Source organism: Lucilia sericata, unplaced genomic scaffold (assembly GCF_015586225.1).
Source record: "Lucilia sericata isolate MDLA Ls3-8-SP2 unplaced genomic scaffold, ASM1558622v1 Contig000009F_arrow, whole genome shotgun sequence".
NCBI lineage: Eukaryota > Metazoa > Arthropoda > Insecta > Diptera > Calliphoridae > Lucilia > Lucilia sericata.
The window spans coordinates 391077-411501 of NW_023994049.1; the positions used below are offsets into that span (position 1 = coordinate 391077).

Sequence of the window (20425 nt, forward strand, 5' to 3'; positions counted from 1 at the left end):
GAAGAGGAATATAAAATACAGTTAAAAAATCATTGAAATCGCTTTGTGCGAAAGAGAGGGAAATAGTTTTTTGCTCGTGTCGCCTCTGTATACCCTGTGTAGATATGCTCACAAAAACCCCATAATTCAACAAAACTAGAACGTCACAGAAACAAAGCTGGTTTACAAGTCGTTTGAGGAAGGGTGTTAATGATATACATATGAATATTCATTATAATTTTACAAACAACTTGTTGTATAAAATACTTTGTTAAATTATTTTTATTAAATCGTTTTAGTTTTGAAATTTTATTATGTATTGTCAAATATTCTCAATTTGAATTTTCACTCCAAATAAATTGTTCAACCCTTGAATATTGAAATATACTAAAAAGCTTTGTGTTGTAACATTTATAACGCTAACACTCTACAACGTCGATTCCCAGCAAAATATTTGCTTACAAATTCACTAGAAAAATCACCAGAACTCATCGAGTAAAATACTTAAGCTGGAGGTCCACCCTACGCATCTTCTCGGCAAAGCATTTCGTGCTTTTCGTACCTTCTTTGCATCCTACGCATCAAGTTACATGCTACGATTCTTAAGCGTAAATTTTTTGCTTTATTTACAAAGAACTTCGGGTTTTTTTTAAGTTTTTTTTTATATTTTCACAATTTAACTCGTTTTAGTTTATTAAAATTGATAAATGCACATCAAAATTACAAAAGTAGAAAGTAGATCTACTTTAAGCATTCTACGTGTCAAGGCATCCTATGCATTTGTGCTTGTAACTTGTAGCACACAACAACATTGATACTACTTTTTTGACAGCCGCGTAGAATGCGAAGAAGCGTAGAACGCGTGGTGTGGACCTTCTGCTTTACAATTCTACTAGCAAAAGTACTTATTTTTATTTGAGATGTTCCAAAAGTGAGTCAATATTATTTGGTCGGAAATAAGCAAAGCTCTAAAAGAATTCATTCCCTAATTCTTTTTTTGAAATTGAGTTATTTTGTTAAAGAATTAATCATTCTTTAAACTCATTCCCTATGATTTAATTCCTAGAATTAATTCTTAAAGCTTTCTATGTAGTTGAAATTGAATTTAAACATTTTTCAACCATTCAATTTGAAATAGATTGAATGACAGTTTAGCATTCTGTGACTGTGTTCTGTATTTTTCGAGTCGGGAAAAAAACATTGAAATATAAGAGTCTTCCGCTTTTTAGTTCTGTGAATCAGATAATTTTTAAACTGATCACATTAATATTAACCAAAATATATTTGTTTTAAACAAGACGATTATAAATCTTTCGAAATTTTTTGTCGATTCGAAAGTTACTGAACACAGACACTGTATATCAAAAATTGAATTAATTTTTTTTTTCTTTCATTCAATTTGTAATAGAAAGAATTATAACAAATTAGAATGAATGATGTATTCTCTTAGGAATTAATTCAATGGATGTTACATTCAAAGAATGATTTTAAAGAATGTTACACTAAAAAATTTAAAGGCGAAATAAAAATATAAGGGAATTAATTCCAACTTTAATTCATTCTTTCCAAGCTTTGGAAATAAGTTGTTTTGTTAGTAAAGTTATTTATGAAAAAATAAAAAGTCGACTCAGACTGAGGTTGAACTCGGCACCTTCCGTCTGTCAATTGGACGCTGCTCTCACTACGCTACTGCTTAAGCTGACTACACACCATAATATTCAGTAAAACGACATGTCAAAATTTTCAAACAAAAAAATATTATAGTGTAGATACAAAGTGTTATAAACTTACTGAAAATACGGATGGAAAATTGAAAGTCGTATGGTTTTTTTAATTTTTTTGAAAAATTTCAAACCGATTGGATTTTTTCGTTTTATCAGAGTTTAATTTTTATTTAAACAGAGAAAAAATAAATACATAAACAAAATCCAATTTAAAAATTTATGTTTTATTATGAAGTTTCATTTTATTTTAAATGTGATAGTGTAGAAACAAAAATGTTTTCTATTTGATTTTTCTGTTAATCATACCAATTTTCATTTTATTTTGGCAGTATGAAATAAAAATTAGCTGTTTTGTTGGGCATTATCTAATAGTTTTCACACACAAATACTATTTTATTTTCTGTTTGTCAAAAAATAGACATTTGCTAACTTTGCTTACGTGTGCCCAAAAACTTAAAAATATATACAAAGTAAATGTTTTATTTTTGTTTTTTTCTTTATTTATTTTTATTTATTACTTACTTTTCCTACAAAGTAAATTATTTAAAAAAATAGTTAATAGTTAATTGTCTAATTCAATAATACAAAGATCATCATCATGCATGTGCTAATTTGTTGTGTTAACATCGTGAGTTCGCTGAGTGTTCTTTTGACTGGAAATAGAAGAACGCAGGGATATGTCGTTAGAAAGAAATTTTTAGTTTCAACGCGGGCGTTATTTTAGAACAATAAATATATTCCAAAACGTTGCAAATAGTTGACAAAGCTCTTCAGATTAAGTAACGCTGCCAGAAAACAATTTTTCCTGCGTAGGACAACAGAGGCATATGAGAAACTGTGGAAAGAGCTGAAATCTCAAATTTCCAAAGAAAGGAGAGTTTTAGAATTATGATAGACAATTTATCCAATTTTATTTCATGATTTTAATTGAACTACCGATAGGGGAAAGGCGAAAAATGAACGGCTAAAGAAATTTCGGAGAGAATGCGATCAGAGTCTGCCTAAACCCGAAGAAATGCAGGGATTTAGTATCTGTGGAAAATTACAGAAACACATGGCGCAATTCTATTGAGGAACATATTGAGTTAAATCATATACAACCTGGTAGATCGTAGGACCAAAACAAGAGAAACGGCTGCAACAACCGGCATGCATTGATATTGATAAGTGTTCATTTGGGTAAAAAATTTCGGAGAGAATGCGATCAGAGTCTGCCTAAACGCGAAGAAATGCAGGGATTGAGTATCTGTGGAAAATTACAGAAAAACATGGCGCAATGCTATTGAGGAACATATTGAGTTAAATCATATACAACCTGGTAGATCGTAGGACCAAAACAAGAGAAACGGCTGCAACAACCGGCATGCATTGATATTGATAAGTGTTCATTTGGGTAAAAAACCTATGAATTTTACATTAGCGTGTCATTGGAGGGATGTTGTTCATTTTTGACAACTTTGTACTGCATCTAATATTATTTTTAGAAACAGTAATATTTGGATGTCAAAAAAAAAAAAACACATTCTTTCAATGACATGCTTATGTAAATTTCATTGGTTTATCAACAAAGTTTGATGTACTTCGAATATCTATGTTATTTGTAGTGACTTTTCCACCTCTCTTTCCTCACTTTTAACTGTGAAAAATATGTAATCGCATTTTTGGATGTGAATAAGATGTCATTTGTAAAGTATAACATCAATTATTTTTTGCTGGGATTTGATAACGCATATTGCAGGCGACTATATAAGTTACTACTGGAGCTAAAATTTCACTCTCACATTGTCGAATGGTTGAGATCATTTCAAGAAACAGAAAGCTAGTGCTAAATGGGCAGGAGGTGAAAACGTACAATGGCCTTGCACAGGGCAGCAAACTTCCCCCAGTATTATTTAACATCTTTCAGCGGAGCTACATGATATAGGGTCAGAGGATACAGTGTTGTTCCACTGAAACAAAAATTGAGTATGCAATATGACTAAAAAAGCACGATTCGGAAAGATTTAGGCCGTGGTAAATAATACGCTTAGAAGGAGCTTGGGTCTAATTAGGTCTACCCCTATATCGTCTTATACCACATGGCGGCGAAACTTCCGGTAAAATATATAGCAATTTTTAGTTGTTGTCAAATTTACCACCACATCGAGGATATCTTCAGGGAAATAAGTAAAATCGACCCTATGAATGGACGACGAATCAAGAGGTTATAAATGTGCTGGTGATGGAAAAACTTGATGGTTTGGGAAACAATGCTTATGAAATCATTTACACTGATAGATCAGTAAATGCACTATCTTACAAGCTGATGAAAAGGGCATCTAATTGGCTAAGGTACTATCGGATATTAAACAGGGATATCAGAATCTATACTGACAGCCAAGCCGCAATATTACAGCTGATATCTTGGCGAAAGCTGGTACGAGGATGGCCATACTGGATATTGACTAGTTCTGGGGCGTCCCCCTAGCGGCCATTAAGAAACAAATACACAACATTTGTTATAGTTCAGCTCAAGGACGGTGGTCTCAAGAACATACTTGCTCGATCGCTAAGATGCTGTGGCATCCTACATATTAGGGCTTAGCACAATACATCTGAGCGCTTTCTTATCAGTTCTTACTGGTCATTCCAAGTTCGGAAACCATGCAAGACGCATTGGTCTTCCATACAATGACTTTTGTAGGAGCTGTCAAAATGAAGAGAAGGAGGAAATAATTGCTCATCTTCTGTGTAATTGCCCGGCCCTTGATTCGATTCGTCAACAGGCAATCGCCATACTTTTCTCGCCATACTTTTCTGATCTATCAGATCTGTCAACTGTTCAAACTGAACGTATTTTTGCATTCCTAATATCGTCGAAGTGGGTGTGTAATTAATCTCACACTATGTTCTCTACTTCTTTACTGTCTCTATCGCTATTTTTCTCCTTCCAAATCACGATTCTTTCCAGACGTTACAAAGGGACCTAATAGGACCCAAGTAAAGCTATACTCATGGCAGTATACAGCCTGCAGAACGTAAAACCTAGATCAGTAACGAATGAGTCAAAGGGTTTTGCCTTTTTCTTTGGCAGGATCGATTAATCGGCAGAACTCTTCTATTAAATAAATTATAGTATTAATTTATTGAGAATATTGGTGTAAGACTTTGATACGAGTGCCATATACTCATCATCTTATTTATTTATAATTTCATCTCATCTGATTCGTCAACAATGGTTATAAGATAGCCAATTTTGATAATGGATTTTTTTATTTTATTGCATTGATTCAAAATTTTTTGAAAACTTTTCTTTTATATATTTTTAAAGCGCCCTAAGATATGCTTTAGCGATATTTAATAATTTGTGTGAACGATTTAAGGAAATTCAAATTTTCGGGGATATGACCAATTATGGACCGATCGTAAAAAATCTTTAAGTAACATTTCTGTATATAGAAGCTATATTTCAGTCAAATTTTGTATCTATATCGTAATTTAGTAATAAGTAATGTGTGTTTAAGAGATTTTCGGAAGGGAGCCTTGTATGGGACCGATCGCACCCATATTATGAAGCGATCGTGAAAAAATCTTAACTAATATTTGTGCAAAATTGTGTATCAATAGCTTTATTTGGTAATGAGTAATGTGGGTCTAATACCCCATTTACACATACACGAAATCTAGTAGATTTCATTTAAAATCTTTTTAAAAATTTAGACCGTTTACACTTACCATTTTTGGTATTTAGGAAGATTTCATTTTTTCTAATATTTTTTTAAATTGTGTCTGATATGGAAAATAATAAGAAAAATTGGGATATTTATTAACATTTTATTTATAATAAAATATTAGATATTTAGAAATAACATTACCTTCTATTTTAAATAAACTTTTCATTTATGTTTTTCAATTTATTAAAATTTTGTTGGCATTTAATTTTTTTTGTTTGTTTTGTTTTTCTCGTTTTTCCTGTGAAACTTCGTATTTTTTAGTATTATTTAGGAAAAAAACAGAGTTGCATCACTAAAAACTATTAGATTTTGAGTAGATTTTAACGAAATCTAGTCACGAAGTAGATTTTGTTTTGTATGAGAAATCTAGTTAAAAACAACTAGATTTGGCTCGAAATCTCATAAGTACTAGATTTTGTGTATGTGTAAATGGGGTATAAGAAATTTTCAGGAGGGGACCTTGTATGGGAGCTATGACCAATTATGGACCGATCGGAAAATTTTGTATCTATATCGTAATTTAGTAATAAGTAATGTGTGTTTAAGAGATTTTCGGAAGGGAGCCTTGTATGGGACCGATCGCACCCATATTATGAAGCGATCGTGAAAAAATCTTAACTAATATTTGTGCAAAATTGTGTATCAATAGCTTTATTTGGTAATGAGTAATGTGGGTCTAATACCCCATTTACACATACACGAAATCTAGTAGATTTCATTTAAAATCTTTTTAAAAATTTAGACCGTTTACACTTACCATTTTTGGTATTTAGGAAGATTTCATTTTTTCTAATATTTTTTTAAATTGTGTCTGATATGGAAAATAATAAGAAAAATTGGGATATATAAATCAACTAGATTTGGCTCGAAATCTCATAAGTACTAGATTTTGTGTATGTGTAAATGGGGTATTAGAGATTTTCAGGAGGGGACCTTGTATGGGAGCTATGACCAATTATGGACCGATCGGAAAAAAATTCGCAGTAAGATTTCTGTATATAAGATCAATACTTGTACCAAATTTTATATGGATATCTTAATTAAGTAATGAGTTATGTGCGTTTAAGTGATTTTCGGAGGGGACCTTGTATGGGAGCTATGTCCAATTATGGACCGATCCAGAAAATTTTTTCTCTATATGAATTGTATTGACATATAATTTCAATTTGTAATTTTTTTTAAGATATCAACATTCTGACGGAAGTTATTAACAATAATCTCATTTTCCGGAAATATGTACTTTTGTATGGGAGGTATAAGAAATTGTGGATTGATTCCGGAAATTTTCAACAAGAATAAAGTTCTCGTGTAAAAACAAATGTGTGATGATTTTTATGTAATTATGTTTCATAGTTTTCGTGAAAATTGCATCATATGTGTAAAAAATGCTTATTTTTTTCTGAGTTTTAAATTTTGATTCATAACTTTTCCCGATGTGAACCGATTTTGCTAATTTTCAATACGAAACTGCCTAGGGAATATTCTGGCCAAATTTTAATAATTTATTTCACTTCGTTTTTACGTGAGCGTGTAGCTAAATCGACTCAGAATTTCATAAGGACCAAGAATATATATACTTTGTTGGGTCTCAGATAAATATTTCTTGGTGATACACACGGAATGACAAAGTTATATATAAAATTTCAAGACGGAAACATAAATATTTAACCCCCATTATCTCAATGTCTGGTTATATTTTATCGTAAGGTTAAATTGACAGTTTTCATACAAAAATTATTTTAACCGGCAGAATATCTACCGGTTAAACGATAACCGGAGTTGGTGTTAACGGGGGTAAGTTTATTTCCGTTGTAAGAAACACTCTATTATTTATTCTACATTAAACTCTAATATCAATATTGATTAAATCTAATTTAAATTCATCATTAAAAACTATCTTAATCTATTATAACTTACTTAAAATCTAACTAATTTATCTTAAATCTAATATTTTATAACTAATTTTCAATTAACTTATCTTTAAACTTAAAAACTTTTTAATATTTTTTTCTTAAATTAAATCTTAATTTCATCTAAATGTAAATTAATTTTATAGAAATGTAAAGAAAAGATTTGTAATTACACTCTTCCACACAATATTGTAACATTTATACTCCTACACTTATACTCATACACTTATACACAAAATTATTCATATACTTTACATACATATGTACTAAATAATTTTTTATGAGTGTATAATTGAATAATTTTATATAATTTACTAAAAAGTGGTAGAAATTAAGCTCAAGACATCAGGCCTGAAGTCAACGAGAGATTTGTATTGGTGTGTCATGCAAATAAATTAAGAATTGTATTGTTTTATAAAAGTATCTAATATATACACTCTAAGAAATATTATACATATTTAAAATTATAATTCAAATACAAATTTACACTATAACAAGTTAGAGTGCTATATTCGGCTTTGCCGAATCTGAAATACCCTCCAACTTAAACTGGTTTCATAAATGATCAAATTTTATGGATTGATTCAAATTTACCTTAACATTTTACACTTATTTTAATTATGCCTTATAATATGCAATTAAAAACAAAACTACCACTACCAGGAATCGAATCGGCAACACTCAGTTTGTTAATTCTCCGTTCCATCCACTACACCACTTTGTTAACTAATATTTATACCCTACACCACTTTAGTGGGGAGGGTATATTGGATTTGTGCTGATGTTTGTAACATACAAAAATATTCGTCCTAGACCCACCTTAAAGTATACCAATCGGCTTAGAATCGTTTTCTGAGTCGATTAAGCTATGTCCGTCCGTCCGTCTGGCTGGCTGGCTGTCCATGTAAACCTTGTGCGCAAGGTACAGGTCGCAATTTTCAAGATAATTGGATGAAATTTGACACGCACGTTTTATTTGACCTAAGGACGAAGCCTATTGAAAACGGTTAAAATCGGTCAATTATTTCACCTAGCCCCCATAGAACAGGACCCCCCGAAAAGGGCTTCTGAGCTCATAATTATGTTAAATATACATATATACCGATAAAATACGGCACAACTAAGTTTTATAGAAGTCTTGATGACCCTGCCAAATTTCATAAAGATCGGGCCACATTTGACCCTAGCTCCCATACAAAGTCCCCTTCAGAAAATTACTTGAATGTCCCAAATTAACTTATAAACACAAATATCGCGATGAAATTCAGCACAATAAAATATTATGTAAATATAAATATATTCACAAAACTTTATCGGGCTTGGTCCATATATGCCCCTAGCCCCACATAAAGCCTCTTTCAGAAAATTAGTTTGTCATCCGTAAATTGCTTAAATGTATCGGAACAAGGGAATATTGAAGAAAAATGCTTTATTATGAAAAGTAAATCACATAAAATATTCATAACTGGTGTAGGGTATCATATGGTCGCCCACGCCCGACTATACTTTCTTACTTGTTTTCATATAAAAATGCCATGTTATTATCTATTTGTACAAAATATTGCTGCTGAATAACTTTTATCAACACTGATGTTGCTGAATAGCATAAAAAATTAAACAGTTACACTTTCTCAATGTGCACATATTATTTGATCTTGGATTAGCAACAATTTTTCACACAAACAGGAAAGAAAATTTCTATGTGAACATTATTAATTGCACAGAATTTCGAAGCTAGTTAATAGTGTAGTCGGTATGGCGTAGAACTAGCAAGTGGGAGATTTTAAGTTCGAATCCTGTTCGTTTTGCACAGTTTTTATTTAATTATTTGCGAAAAATAATCAATTTTTTAATTCCTATAGGTGGTACAAGAAATTGTGGACTGATTTCGATTTTCAACACAGTGGATCCCCAATCTATATGTCTGACAAAATTCAACAATAAATATTTGTGCCAAATTATGGATATCATTATTTGGTAATTTGTAATATGCGTTTAAGTGATTCTCGAAAGGGGACCTTCTATAGGAGCTATGACCATTTATGGACCGATCGTGAAAATAAAAACATTATATTAAGATTTCTGTAGATAAAAGCAATATTTGTGCCAATTTTTTTCGTGAAAAAAAATTTATAGTATGATTTCTGTATATTTTCTGTATATTTGTGCCAAAGTTTGTATGGATATCGTTAATTGATAATTAGATATGTGCCTTTAAGTAATTTTTGGAAGGGAACCTTATATGGGAACTATGACCAATTATGAACCGATTCAGAAAATTGTGTCTTTATATGAATTCTATTGGCATAAAACTTAAATTTGTAAAATTTTGTAAAGATATCGGCATTATTACGGAAGTTATTAACAATAATTTCATTTCCGGGAATATGTACATTTGTATGGGAGGTATATGAAATTGTGAACCGATTTTTCTGATTTTAAACAATGTTGATCCTAGCACTAAGAGTTATATCTCTCATCAATTTATATGCAGTAGTTTTTGTAAAAAATACAAATAAATATGTGAAAAAGCATAATTTTTTTCAAGGTTGTCTCAAATTTTTACTCATAACTTTGAACCTATTTTACCGATCTTGCTGATTTTCAATACCAAACTGCTTAGGATAACAATGAATATTTTGGGTGAATTTCATAAAGTTCCGTTGCTTCGTTTTAACGTGAGCGTTTTATACAGACAGACGGACATATCTAAATCGACTCAGAATTTCATAAGGACCAAGAATATACATATTTACTTCGTTGGGTATCAGATGAATATTTCTAGGTGTTACAAACGGAATGACAAACATACATGTATATACCCTCTCTCACCACTGATGGTGGTGGAGGGTATAAAAATACATCATCAATAATACTCTTTAACTTAATAGTATGAATTTCAACTATTCTAATTCTTGTGTTAAACTTAGTTCAGTATGAAAGGTTAAACTTTGTTATTATTTTACGAAAAGTTTAGTGTAATTGGTTAAGTGTAGGTATTTGCGCTATTAATGAATATGAGTAATAGCATGGTAGGGCGGGTTTTGAGAAGAAGAGATAAGTCCATGATATCTCTATAAAATATGGCACTCAGTTTTATTGATTATTTTTTATCAATTGAAATATATGTACTTTTGCTACCAAAAATTTAAATTTATTTGTGTGGTCCGAGTTTATCTTTAAAAAGTAAAAAGCCTCCCAATTTCCATTAGCAAAGTCGGTTTAATAGGTAGCACTCACTGTTTAAAGATAAACCAATACTATAACTGGCTCGGCTTCAGAGAATTCACTGATCGCACCTTCAATGATCTTCCAGCTTCAAGCAATGTACACCAAGCAGAGAACAAATTCCGCGAAACTGTCATCGCAGCAGCATTCCAGCTGGTCGACTATCCGTAGTGCTGACGCGCTTCCCAGCAGAGCCAGCAAGACTAGCAGACGAGCGCGATGACATCCGAAGTACCAACCCCGACGACCCACGTATTGTCCAGCTCAATCACGATATTAGCAGGTTTATAAATGAGGACAAGCGGAATAAATGGTTAGATCATTTGAAGAACTGCAACTTAAGCTCAGGTGTAAGTAAGTTGTGGTCTACAGTTCGGTCCCTCTCCAACCCGACGAAGAAGCATGGCAGGTTGCAGACATCACTATTTCCGACACTGAAAGATGCTCGCGCGCATTTTGCCGGCTTTTTATTGATCACCCAAAGACAGATAAGGCTAAAATAAGTGTTGTTCGCAAACTCCACAATCTTCCAATCCCGGACATTCCACAACCCTTCACCCCTTCTGAAGTTGCAGGGGCCATCAACGCTGAGAAAACATCTAAGGCGATTGGCCCCGGCATATTCGTGTTGATGCGTGTATTTGACAATGATACCCAATGCCGATACTGAAACCAGGGAAGAACGCTACAGTAGGTCAATCCTACAGGTCGATTTTCCTCCTGCCACCAGTTACGAAGACTCTTGGGGCGCTCCTCCTCCCCCAGCTGTCCAGCCATCTAACAGCAGCTCGCCATCAGCATGGATTCCGTAAGATTCACAGCACCATCTCAGCATTAACCGCCATAACCACTCAGATCTCACAGTGCTTAAACCAGCAGAGGCCTTATGAAAGGACACTCTTAGTGGCGCTAGACTTATCGAAGGCCTTCGATACAGTCAGCCATGCCACACTCTTCCAGGACATCCTGCAGTCCACCATGCCCAACAACTTGAAGAGATGGATTTAAATTATCTGAGTCAGTCGTTCGTAGAATTTAGAGACAAGTGTTCCGAACCCCGTAAAGTTAAACAGGGTGTCGATCATACGATCACCTTTTTATATTAAATTCTTTAAGAAACTAGTACAATAACTAATTAAATATTTGTATTTTTCTTGAAGAAATAAAAATATTTCAGGAAATTTGATTTGAATATTAACTATTCATAAAATTTTTGTTGAATAAAAAGAATTTCATTCATAACTTATTGAATAAAATATTATAAAAATCCATTTGTACAATAAAAATTAAATTTACAAATATTTATAGGTTTTTATATTGAATGAAGTATTTTAAAATCTATTTTTGATAATATAAGAGCCAATCTTTAGGTGAAAGATTAGCGATTAAATTAAAATTAATCCTCGAAAGATGTTTTTGAGTACTCAATTAGTTAATTTTGTTTGCAAGTTTAAGCGCCTAATGGAGGTGGTTTAATCTTAAGCACGAAATGCAAAAGTGTAAACAGCTGATGCAAAAAAATTATTAAAATTTTTATAAATATAAACATTAAAATGTTCTATTTATTGATTAGTATAAATTATGGACACTTCAAAATAAATTTTTTTGTTTTTAATTTAAGTTTTCATTTATTTTCATATTAAATTTACAATTGTCTTCTTCTTTTTTATAAAATATGCATTGTTTTGATAACAAACAGTGACATTTTCTGTTGTTTTGTATGGCAACACTGCGAAGTTTAATCTTGTACTCAAAAACATCAAATGGTATTAACATTGGATTAAATTTATTTTTAGATTAACTAATCTAATTATTAATTGCCATTTGATTGCCAACTCAAAAAATACTATGCAATCTAATAGTATTTATAAAAAAATATTTATAAAGTGTTAAATACAATTTGTTTATATCTTCCTTCTATTAATTTAAATAATATTTTTTAACTTTTTTACCAAATGTACAAATGGTAATTATAATCGTTTTTGAATTAGTATAAATAATATTCAATATAATTAATTTCTTTCAAGTATAATAAATTTTAAAAGTAATTCATTTTTTAAAATATTTTGAATAAAATTATTCACACTTTACAGCTATGGTACATACATTTATATGAAAATTATTAAAATATTTTAATAATTTTCAAAAAAACGACCAAAAAACGCTGTTTTAAATTTTTGTCCCCTTCGATTTTTCAAATCAGGGGCATGTATGTATTCTATGTATTCTACTCCTGAATGCGGTTTCTATGACGTATAAATTAGATCCTTAACTCATTCGGCTCATATTTTATGGGTCTCTAAAGTAGGGCAACTCGGGTATTTTTGTTTAAAACTAGAAATGTTGATGACTGAGTCACTTTGGGACCAGTTATCCGATTTTAATAAATGATGTTTCGTTCGACAGGTTATTGATTACCATAAAGTGGAAAATGAATGTCCTTTATCCTTGAATATCTTAAAAAAGTATACTTTGTTTTTCTTCATTTTTTTTTATTACAAATAGACAAAATTATTGTTATTGCTCTGTAAACATTTTAGAATGGGATCTCAATGGGTTTGGAAGTTATAGGAGTTTTTATTTAGCTTTTATACATGTTAACACATTTACGGTCTAATAAATTAAGGTTTTAATGCCGAATAAAGTAAAAATTACCACAGATCACCAAATTAATGTTATAAATATGATGGCGAATAATATATGATATCATGTCTTATGTACTTGAACTATTGGAGATCATAGGTCAAAATAACCAATTTTTTGAAATATCTACCTTTCATACTCTTAAGAGTAGAATTTATGTTTCGAGTTATAACTAAATCGAAAGAGATGAAAATTTGGAGTGGTCGAAATGTCTGTGGCATTACCCTATAAATAACGAACAAAATAATTTAAGAAATTGCTTTCGCTGAGAGAAGTTTTTCACCAAATTAAAAAAATTGGTTTTTACTATCAGAACAGTATTGTTAATAATGTAGTGCCGTGGTATATTGCTGACAAAAAATGTATAACTATAATGTAGATAATTTCTTCTGCATATGTAAAAGTAACAAGTAAGAAAGTATAGTTGGGCGTGACCGACCATATGATACCCTACACCAGTCATGAATATTAAATGTGATTTATTTTTCATAATAAAGCATTTATTTTCTATTACCATGTTCCGATACATTTAAGCAATTTATGGATGAAAAACTAATTTTCTGAAAGAGGCTTTATATGGGGGCTAGGGTCAAATATGGACCAAGCCTGATAAAATTTTGTGAATATATTTATATTTACAAAATATTTTATTGTGCTTAATTTCATCGCTATATTTGTGTTTATAAGTTAATTTTGGACATTGAAGTAATTTTCTGAAGGGGACTTTATATGGGAGCTAGGGTCAAATGAGGCCCGATCTCTATGAAATTTGGGAAGGTCATCAAGGCTTGTATAAAACTTAGTTGTGCCGCTTTTTATCAATATACAGGTATATTTAACATAATTATGAGCTCAGAAGCCCTTTTCGGGGGGTTCTGTTGTATGGGGGCTAGGTGAAATAATGGACCATTTTCAATAGGCTTGGGCCGAAAAAGGAGTGTGTGCCAAATGTCATCCAACTATCTTGAAAATTGCGACCTGTACCTTGCGCACAAGGTTTACATGGACAGCCAGCCAGACGGACGGACGGACATAGCTTAATCGACTCAGAAAACGATTCTAAGCCTATTGGTATACTTTAAGGTGGGTATAGGACGAATAATGACTTACCATTTTATTCACTTTTAAATTAAATTTAATGAGTCATTCTTTAAATTGTTGATGGTATATCGCAGTGAAATGCAGTATGTGTGTTTATATTTAATAATGTATTTTATTATTTATTTATTTATTTATTAAAATATACTTTATAAATAAATTTATAAAATATACTAAAGAAAGGCGCAGGGTAACTAGACCATATTGCGCGCAAAATATGAAAAATTTAAAGTTAGATAAAAAAAATTAAAACTATTTACAAAATTAAAAATATGTATGTACATTGAAATCTTAGGATACTAATTTAAATATCATAAATATTATGTATATGAAAAGATTTTTTAATATTCGGTAACTGATGTGGATCAGAGCAATGAAGAATCTTATCCAATGAATTAGCCATTTTGGACCTTGGGCATTCTTTCAGGACATGGTAAACATTCATAACTTGATGACAGGTGGTGCACAGAAGTGGTTCTGTTCGGTTATAGAAATGTTGAGAATTAAAAAGCGCCTTACCAACTCTTAGACGAGCTAATTCTATACACTGCAGCCTGGTGAAATTTTCATAATATTTAGGCCTTGTACATGACGTATTATGCTGTCTAAGAAAACATACGGATATTATCCCACTTAAGTTGCTGTTGAGATTTATATGTTATCTTATAAATATTGTTCAAGACATGATGGTGACAAGGGACTTCAATTATGAGCGGAAATTTGATTGCTTCCTTTGCTGCATTATCTGCAAGCTCATTACCAGTTATGCCAATATGAGAAGGAATCCATAAAATAAGAATAGGCTGATGTAAAGCTGGATTTTTCAATATATTGTCATAGATATCATTTTTATTATAAAAAATGCTCTTGACAACACTGAGGCTATCGGTACATATTATGGCTCTCGAGTTCTTCTGAATGGCATAATAAATTGCTGCACTGATAGCAGCAAGTTCAGCCAAAAAAACACCAGCATATACCGGCAATTGACTTTGTCTTACAACTAACCAATTTGAGTCAATTTGATGTTCCACAACAGCATAAGATGTTAAACCATTCTGGAAAGAACCATCCGTATATAATTCCAATTCAGCAGAGAATTTAGCCAATTTTTCCGCGATCAAAGATTTAAACATTTCAGGTGAAGTGTTAGACTTGCCATATACAGATAGACTAAAATCCACAGCTACATTATTCTCGAAACTATCACAATTTTCAGGTTTTTCCGGTATTGGTATGCCAATTTCCCCAAGAAAGAACAAAATTTTTCTTATTGAACAAATGTTCTTTTTCGGTTTAGTATTGATAATGTTCCAGAATAAGTTGTGAAGCCCTTCATTATGATCAGTAAATGATCGAGACGCTAAATTGACCGATCTTTTATTTAGCAAACTAATAAAATCTGCCGATTTACTTTCAACTCGCAGTGATTCAATTGGTGTTGTTCTTAATAGACCAGTAGCAGAACGAAAACAATCATTTAAAGCTGCATTTATTTTGTTAACGTTTCCCTTAGATGTCCAACCATAAATGGATATACCGTGCATAACTAAATCGTGGGATAAAGCTTTGCATATATTAATGGCAATATCAATATGTGGACCTTTTCTTTTCGAACATATCAATTTTAGAAGATTGTTTATTTTTCGTAATTTGGAAGTTACCAGTTTTACGTTTTCATTCCATAATAAGTTCTTCGTAAAAATAAAACCTAGTATCCTCATTTGATTAGCACAAGTAATTTCATAATTGCCAATAAAAACAGTCGGATTGCAACACTTTCTCCTTCTACAAACATGCAGCAACTCGGACTTGTTTTCCGGAATTACAGCACCTCTAGAAGTGGCCCAACTTTGTATTTTATTATTCAAAAGCTTAAGATTGGCAGAAACAGCACGTGGTGTTCCAGATGCGACTGCAAAAATGTTATCTGCGTATATGCCAACAAAATCAATGCCCGGGATTGCCTCAATCGATTTAGCCAGAGAATTGACATATACATTAAACAAAACCACTGATAACGGAGAACCTTGCGGAACCCCATTATCCAAATGATGCATGGAAGAAAAATACCCATCAACTCTCACCTTCACCATACGATTGGAAAGGAACGAATAAAGTAGCTTAATCTTTTGGAAAGGTACACCCCATTCAAGCATTTCATCCAAAACAAAAGTGGATACAACACGGTCGAAAGCTTTCTCTATGTCTTCCGATAACACCACACTATGTTTTTTCTTAGCTAAATTTTGCCTCAATTTGTTCTCAAGTTGGTGACACATTGTATGAATGCCGCGTTTAGGAAGAAATGCGTGTTGTACATGAGAAATATTATCCACAACTAGTTTGCCAAACCTGGTCGTAATTAATTTTTCCAAGACCTTTGATAAAACAGGTATCAGGGAAATAGGACGATAACCTTCGAGTCTGTTCGGGTTTTTTCCCAGCTTTGGGATGGGTGTAAGAAGAGAAAATTTCCAGTCGTGCGGATAAATGCCACTTTTTAAGATATTATTGTATAGCTGTAAAAGTCTTCTTTTCAGTGAAATTGGTGAATTTTTAATCATTGAGTATGTTATTCGATCACTTGATGGTGTTGTGCCTTTGACTTTACTGAGTACATGATTGAGTTCATCGATGGTAAAGTCATTACAAAGATAATTGTTTGCACCTACAGATGAATCATCTTGAAGTGAGATGTAAGAACGTTTTTTCGTTATTATAGCAGTATTAAAAATTCTATCTGAACCAACCGAACACCAATATTCTGCGAATTTATCTGCAATATCACTTGGGTCTTCAATACTAATATTACCATCAAATATAGTTGGGAAATGACATCTTCTTTCAGCCTTAATGTTATTAACTCTAGACCACAATGTACGTACATCTAACAAAGGATTTAAAGAATTCAAAAAATTGTCCCATGTAGCCCGCTTTGCAATTTTAGATTCTTTTTTCACCAAAGCTGTCGCTCTCCTATAATTTATGGCATTTGTCGGACTTCTATGTCTCATAAAAAGGTTCCAGGCCTTATGTTTATTCCTTATAAGTTTTGCTATAGAAGTGTTAAACCATGCAGGGGAGTTTTTATCATTAATTTGTTTGCTCTGCGGAATTGTTTCATTGGCAGCTTTTCTGATAATCCTTTTTATTTGGGCAGATTCCCTATTGACATTGGTTGATTGAGGAAAATCCTCCAAAATTGAAGTTATTTTCGATGAATAATTAGACCAGTTAGCTCGGTTTTCCAAAAATTTAGGTTGGAATCGTTTTTTATATGTAATTTTATTGTTATTAATTAAAATCGGAAAATGATCTGCAACTTCTGGAGAATGTAAAGTGGACCAAGTAAGAGAAGAAGCTAAGTCCCCAGTTGCCATGGAGACATCAACTGCAGTTAGGGTATTTCGTGTATTTAGGAGTGTGGGTGAACCATCATTCAATATTACCATACTCAAATCATTAGCAAACTCTTCCCAGATAAAACCATCCCCTGATGTAGACTGAGAACCCCATGAAGTGTTCTGAGAATTAAGGTCTCCAACAATTAAGTGATGTTCATTATCAATTCTTGTTATAGTATTAACCATATTATTCGTTAAAGAAATATCACATTCTTTATAAATATTCGTAATATTCAAATTACAATTTCCTTTAATTGTTACAGTCTAAAACAAAAGCTCACCAGTTGATTTAATGTGCTGTATTACATTAATATTATTCTGAATTAAAAGAGCTATTCCAGACTTGGCATAATCAAAACTTTTATTATGATGGTATACTTTATATTCTGGAAGATGTAAATATTGTACATTCTTGTTAATGATATGTGTTTCTTGGAGAGCAATTATATTGGGCTTATATTTTGCGACTATGTTCTCCAAAGCATATTTGTGGGTAGCAAAACCCTGAATGTTCCACTGCAGTACCGAAATATTCAAATTAATATCCATGATGACTGATAAAATTAAAAATTACTCGCCAATTACATCTTCAGTTTGAGGCATGGTGTTTCTAAGTGTATTTGGAGTTATTAAAACATTTAAACTTGGAAATCTTTTATACAAACTGCTGCAAGGGGTTAATTCTGTATTGCCTACAGAATTATTTGGTGGTGTGCTTAGTAAAAGTTCATTTGAATGTTGTGATTGAATAGTTGAAAAATCAACGTCGATTTCCTTCTCTAAATCGATAATATTATTATCGACATTCATTGCTGAATTGTCGTCAAAAGATGTAACGGGATTTTCAGCAGGGTAGGTAAAAATATCGCTCGCGATCGCTATTTTATTTATATCGCTCGTTTTAAAATTCAAAATCGCGAGTTTTATTTTTCAACACGCGAGCACAATTTTAATTAGAGTTTTATGTGTTTTGTATTCGCTTCGTAAGCGATATTTACATGTTTTTGTTTTTTCAACTCGCTTACGAGCGAGTGGAAAACGAGTTGAATTCGAGTTAAATTCGAGCCGAAAATCAGCAAAGTGTGTGTGCAAGAAACAGGTTCTGTTGTGGTAGTAAAAAAGAACCAATAATATGGGAAATAATTATGTATGTGTTATTGTGTAGCCGTAGGTTTTATGACGGTCTGACAAAGCAAAAGTGGGAAAGTATAAGAAATATATTGTCTACCTTTTTATTTAAATGTGTATGTTTTTTATCTGTAGTTATGTATGTACATGTGTATATTGATGGACATGCAAGTGATCTTCAAACATTTTTTTTATTTATTACTGCCGGTTTCTCTAAATGCCAAAGAACATTTTATTTCTTACAAATATATTGAAAACAACAAATAAATTAAAAATTTTGTTTTCAATATATTTATAAGAAAGAAAATGTATGTATGTATGTATGTATGTATGTATGTATGTAGGTATGTACGAAGTGTCAACTACTTTGCAGCAAATAATGTACCTACATATGTATTTGTGTACGTAATTTTAATGGGAAACTTATTTGGTTATGTCATATTTATATATAAATTGATTATGCCTTATAAATTTAAATTTATTCTATTTACAAAATTATAAAACTCGCGATTAACTCGTTTTGACTCGAATCGCGAGCGAGTTCTATTTTACGCTCTTTAAATTTTCAACTCTTATCGCGAGTTTAAAAATTAAACTCGCGAGTCGAATAGATTTATTCGCCGGAAAATGAATTATTTAAATCGCTCGAATTAAACTCGCTCGCGAGCGAATTGAATTCGATCGCTATCTGTACCCTGATTTTCAGTTAAAAAAGAATGTTCTACTGCTTTGTTAATCTTGTTGTTAGTGTCTTGTTCTATAGATTTGTTGATTTTGCTGTTGTTGTTTGTGTTGATGTTGTCGATTTTGTTGTTGTCGCTTGAGTTGGTATTGTTGTTAACGTTATTATTTTTCTTATTTTCAGTTGTGTTGTTCTTGTTATTAAGGAAGTTTATTGATTCTGATTCCTTTTCGTCGAGAGCTTTATTTGTATTTTCTTTTGTAGGTGGTTGATCACTTTTTGCATTAGAATTATTGTTACGTACTATGTCAGAGAATGTCAAACTGTTTTTAGTGAATGGTTTAATTGTATGGATAGATGGATTCTCATTGAAAACTTTCCAGGCCTCTCTTACAGTGCATCTTCTATTTGCCTTTATTTTATTCACAGATTTATGTTTGATGAAAGATGGACATAAAGAGTCATAAGATGTATGAGACTCAGAGTTACAGTTGACACAGAATTTTCTTATGCATTGTTCATGGGGAGGAACATAACCACATTCTTTACAAATTTCAATGTTTTTGCAACTATTCTTTGTGTGTCCCAACTTCTGACAGTTGACGCATCTCATTGGATTAGAGCAGTCATGGGCAAACACATACCACCATGTGTATATTTGTGTGCGTTAAGCAGCAGAGAGATGACTGCACGTTATAACAAAATGGTGGTACACTGAGAAAAGTTTTGAAATTTGTTTTCTATTGCAATTACTTTTTACGACGAGAAAAACTCATGAACTTTTGGGCATTTTAAACAAAAATGGAATAAAGGGAAAGAGTTTTTCATTTAAGAAAAGTAGTAGTATTTTTAAAAAGTAGTATTAAATAAAACTACTGAAATATCATTAAGAAAATCACGACTTTCTATTCGA

At 31.9% G+C, this 20425-nt stretch overlaps 1 protein-coding gene across 1 annotated transcript; it reads right to left on the reverse strand.

Annotated features, from left to right (window-relative positions):
- Positions 1 to 19480: 19480 nt before the first annotated feature.
- Positions 19481 to 20125, reverse strand: LOC119603388 (putative uncharacterized protein DDB_G0283051). The gene has a single exon (XM_037955408.1). It carries the CDS (start codon positions 20123 to 20125, stop codon positions 19481 to 19483), a length of 645 nt encoding a protein of 214 aa, XP_037811336.1.
- Between the last annotated feature and the right edge of the window lie 300 nt (positions 20126 to 20425).

Excerpts from the sequence above, each read along its gene's own strand:
- LOC119603388 (XM_037955408.1), bottom strand. The coding sequence starts at position 20,125 with ATGAGATGCGTCAACTGTCAGAAGTTGGGACACACAAAGAATAGTTGC.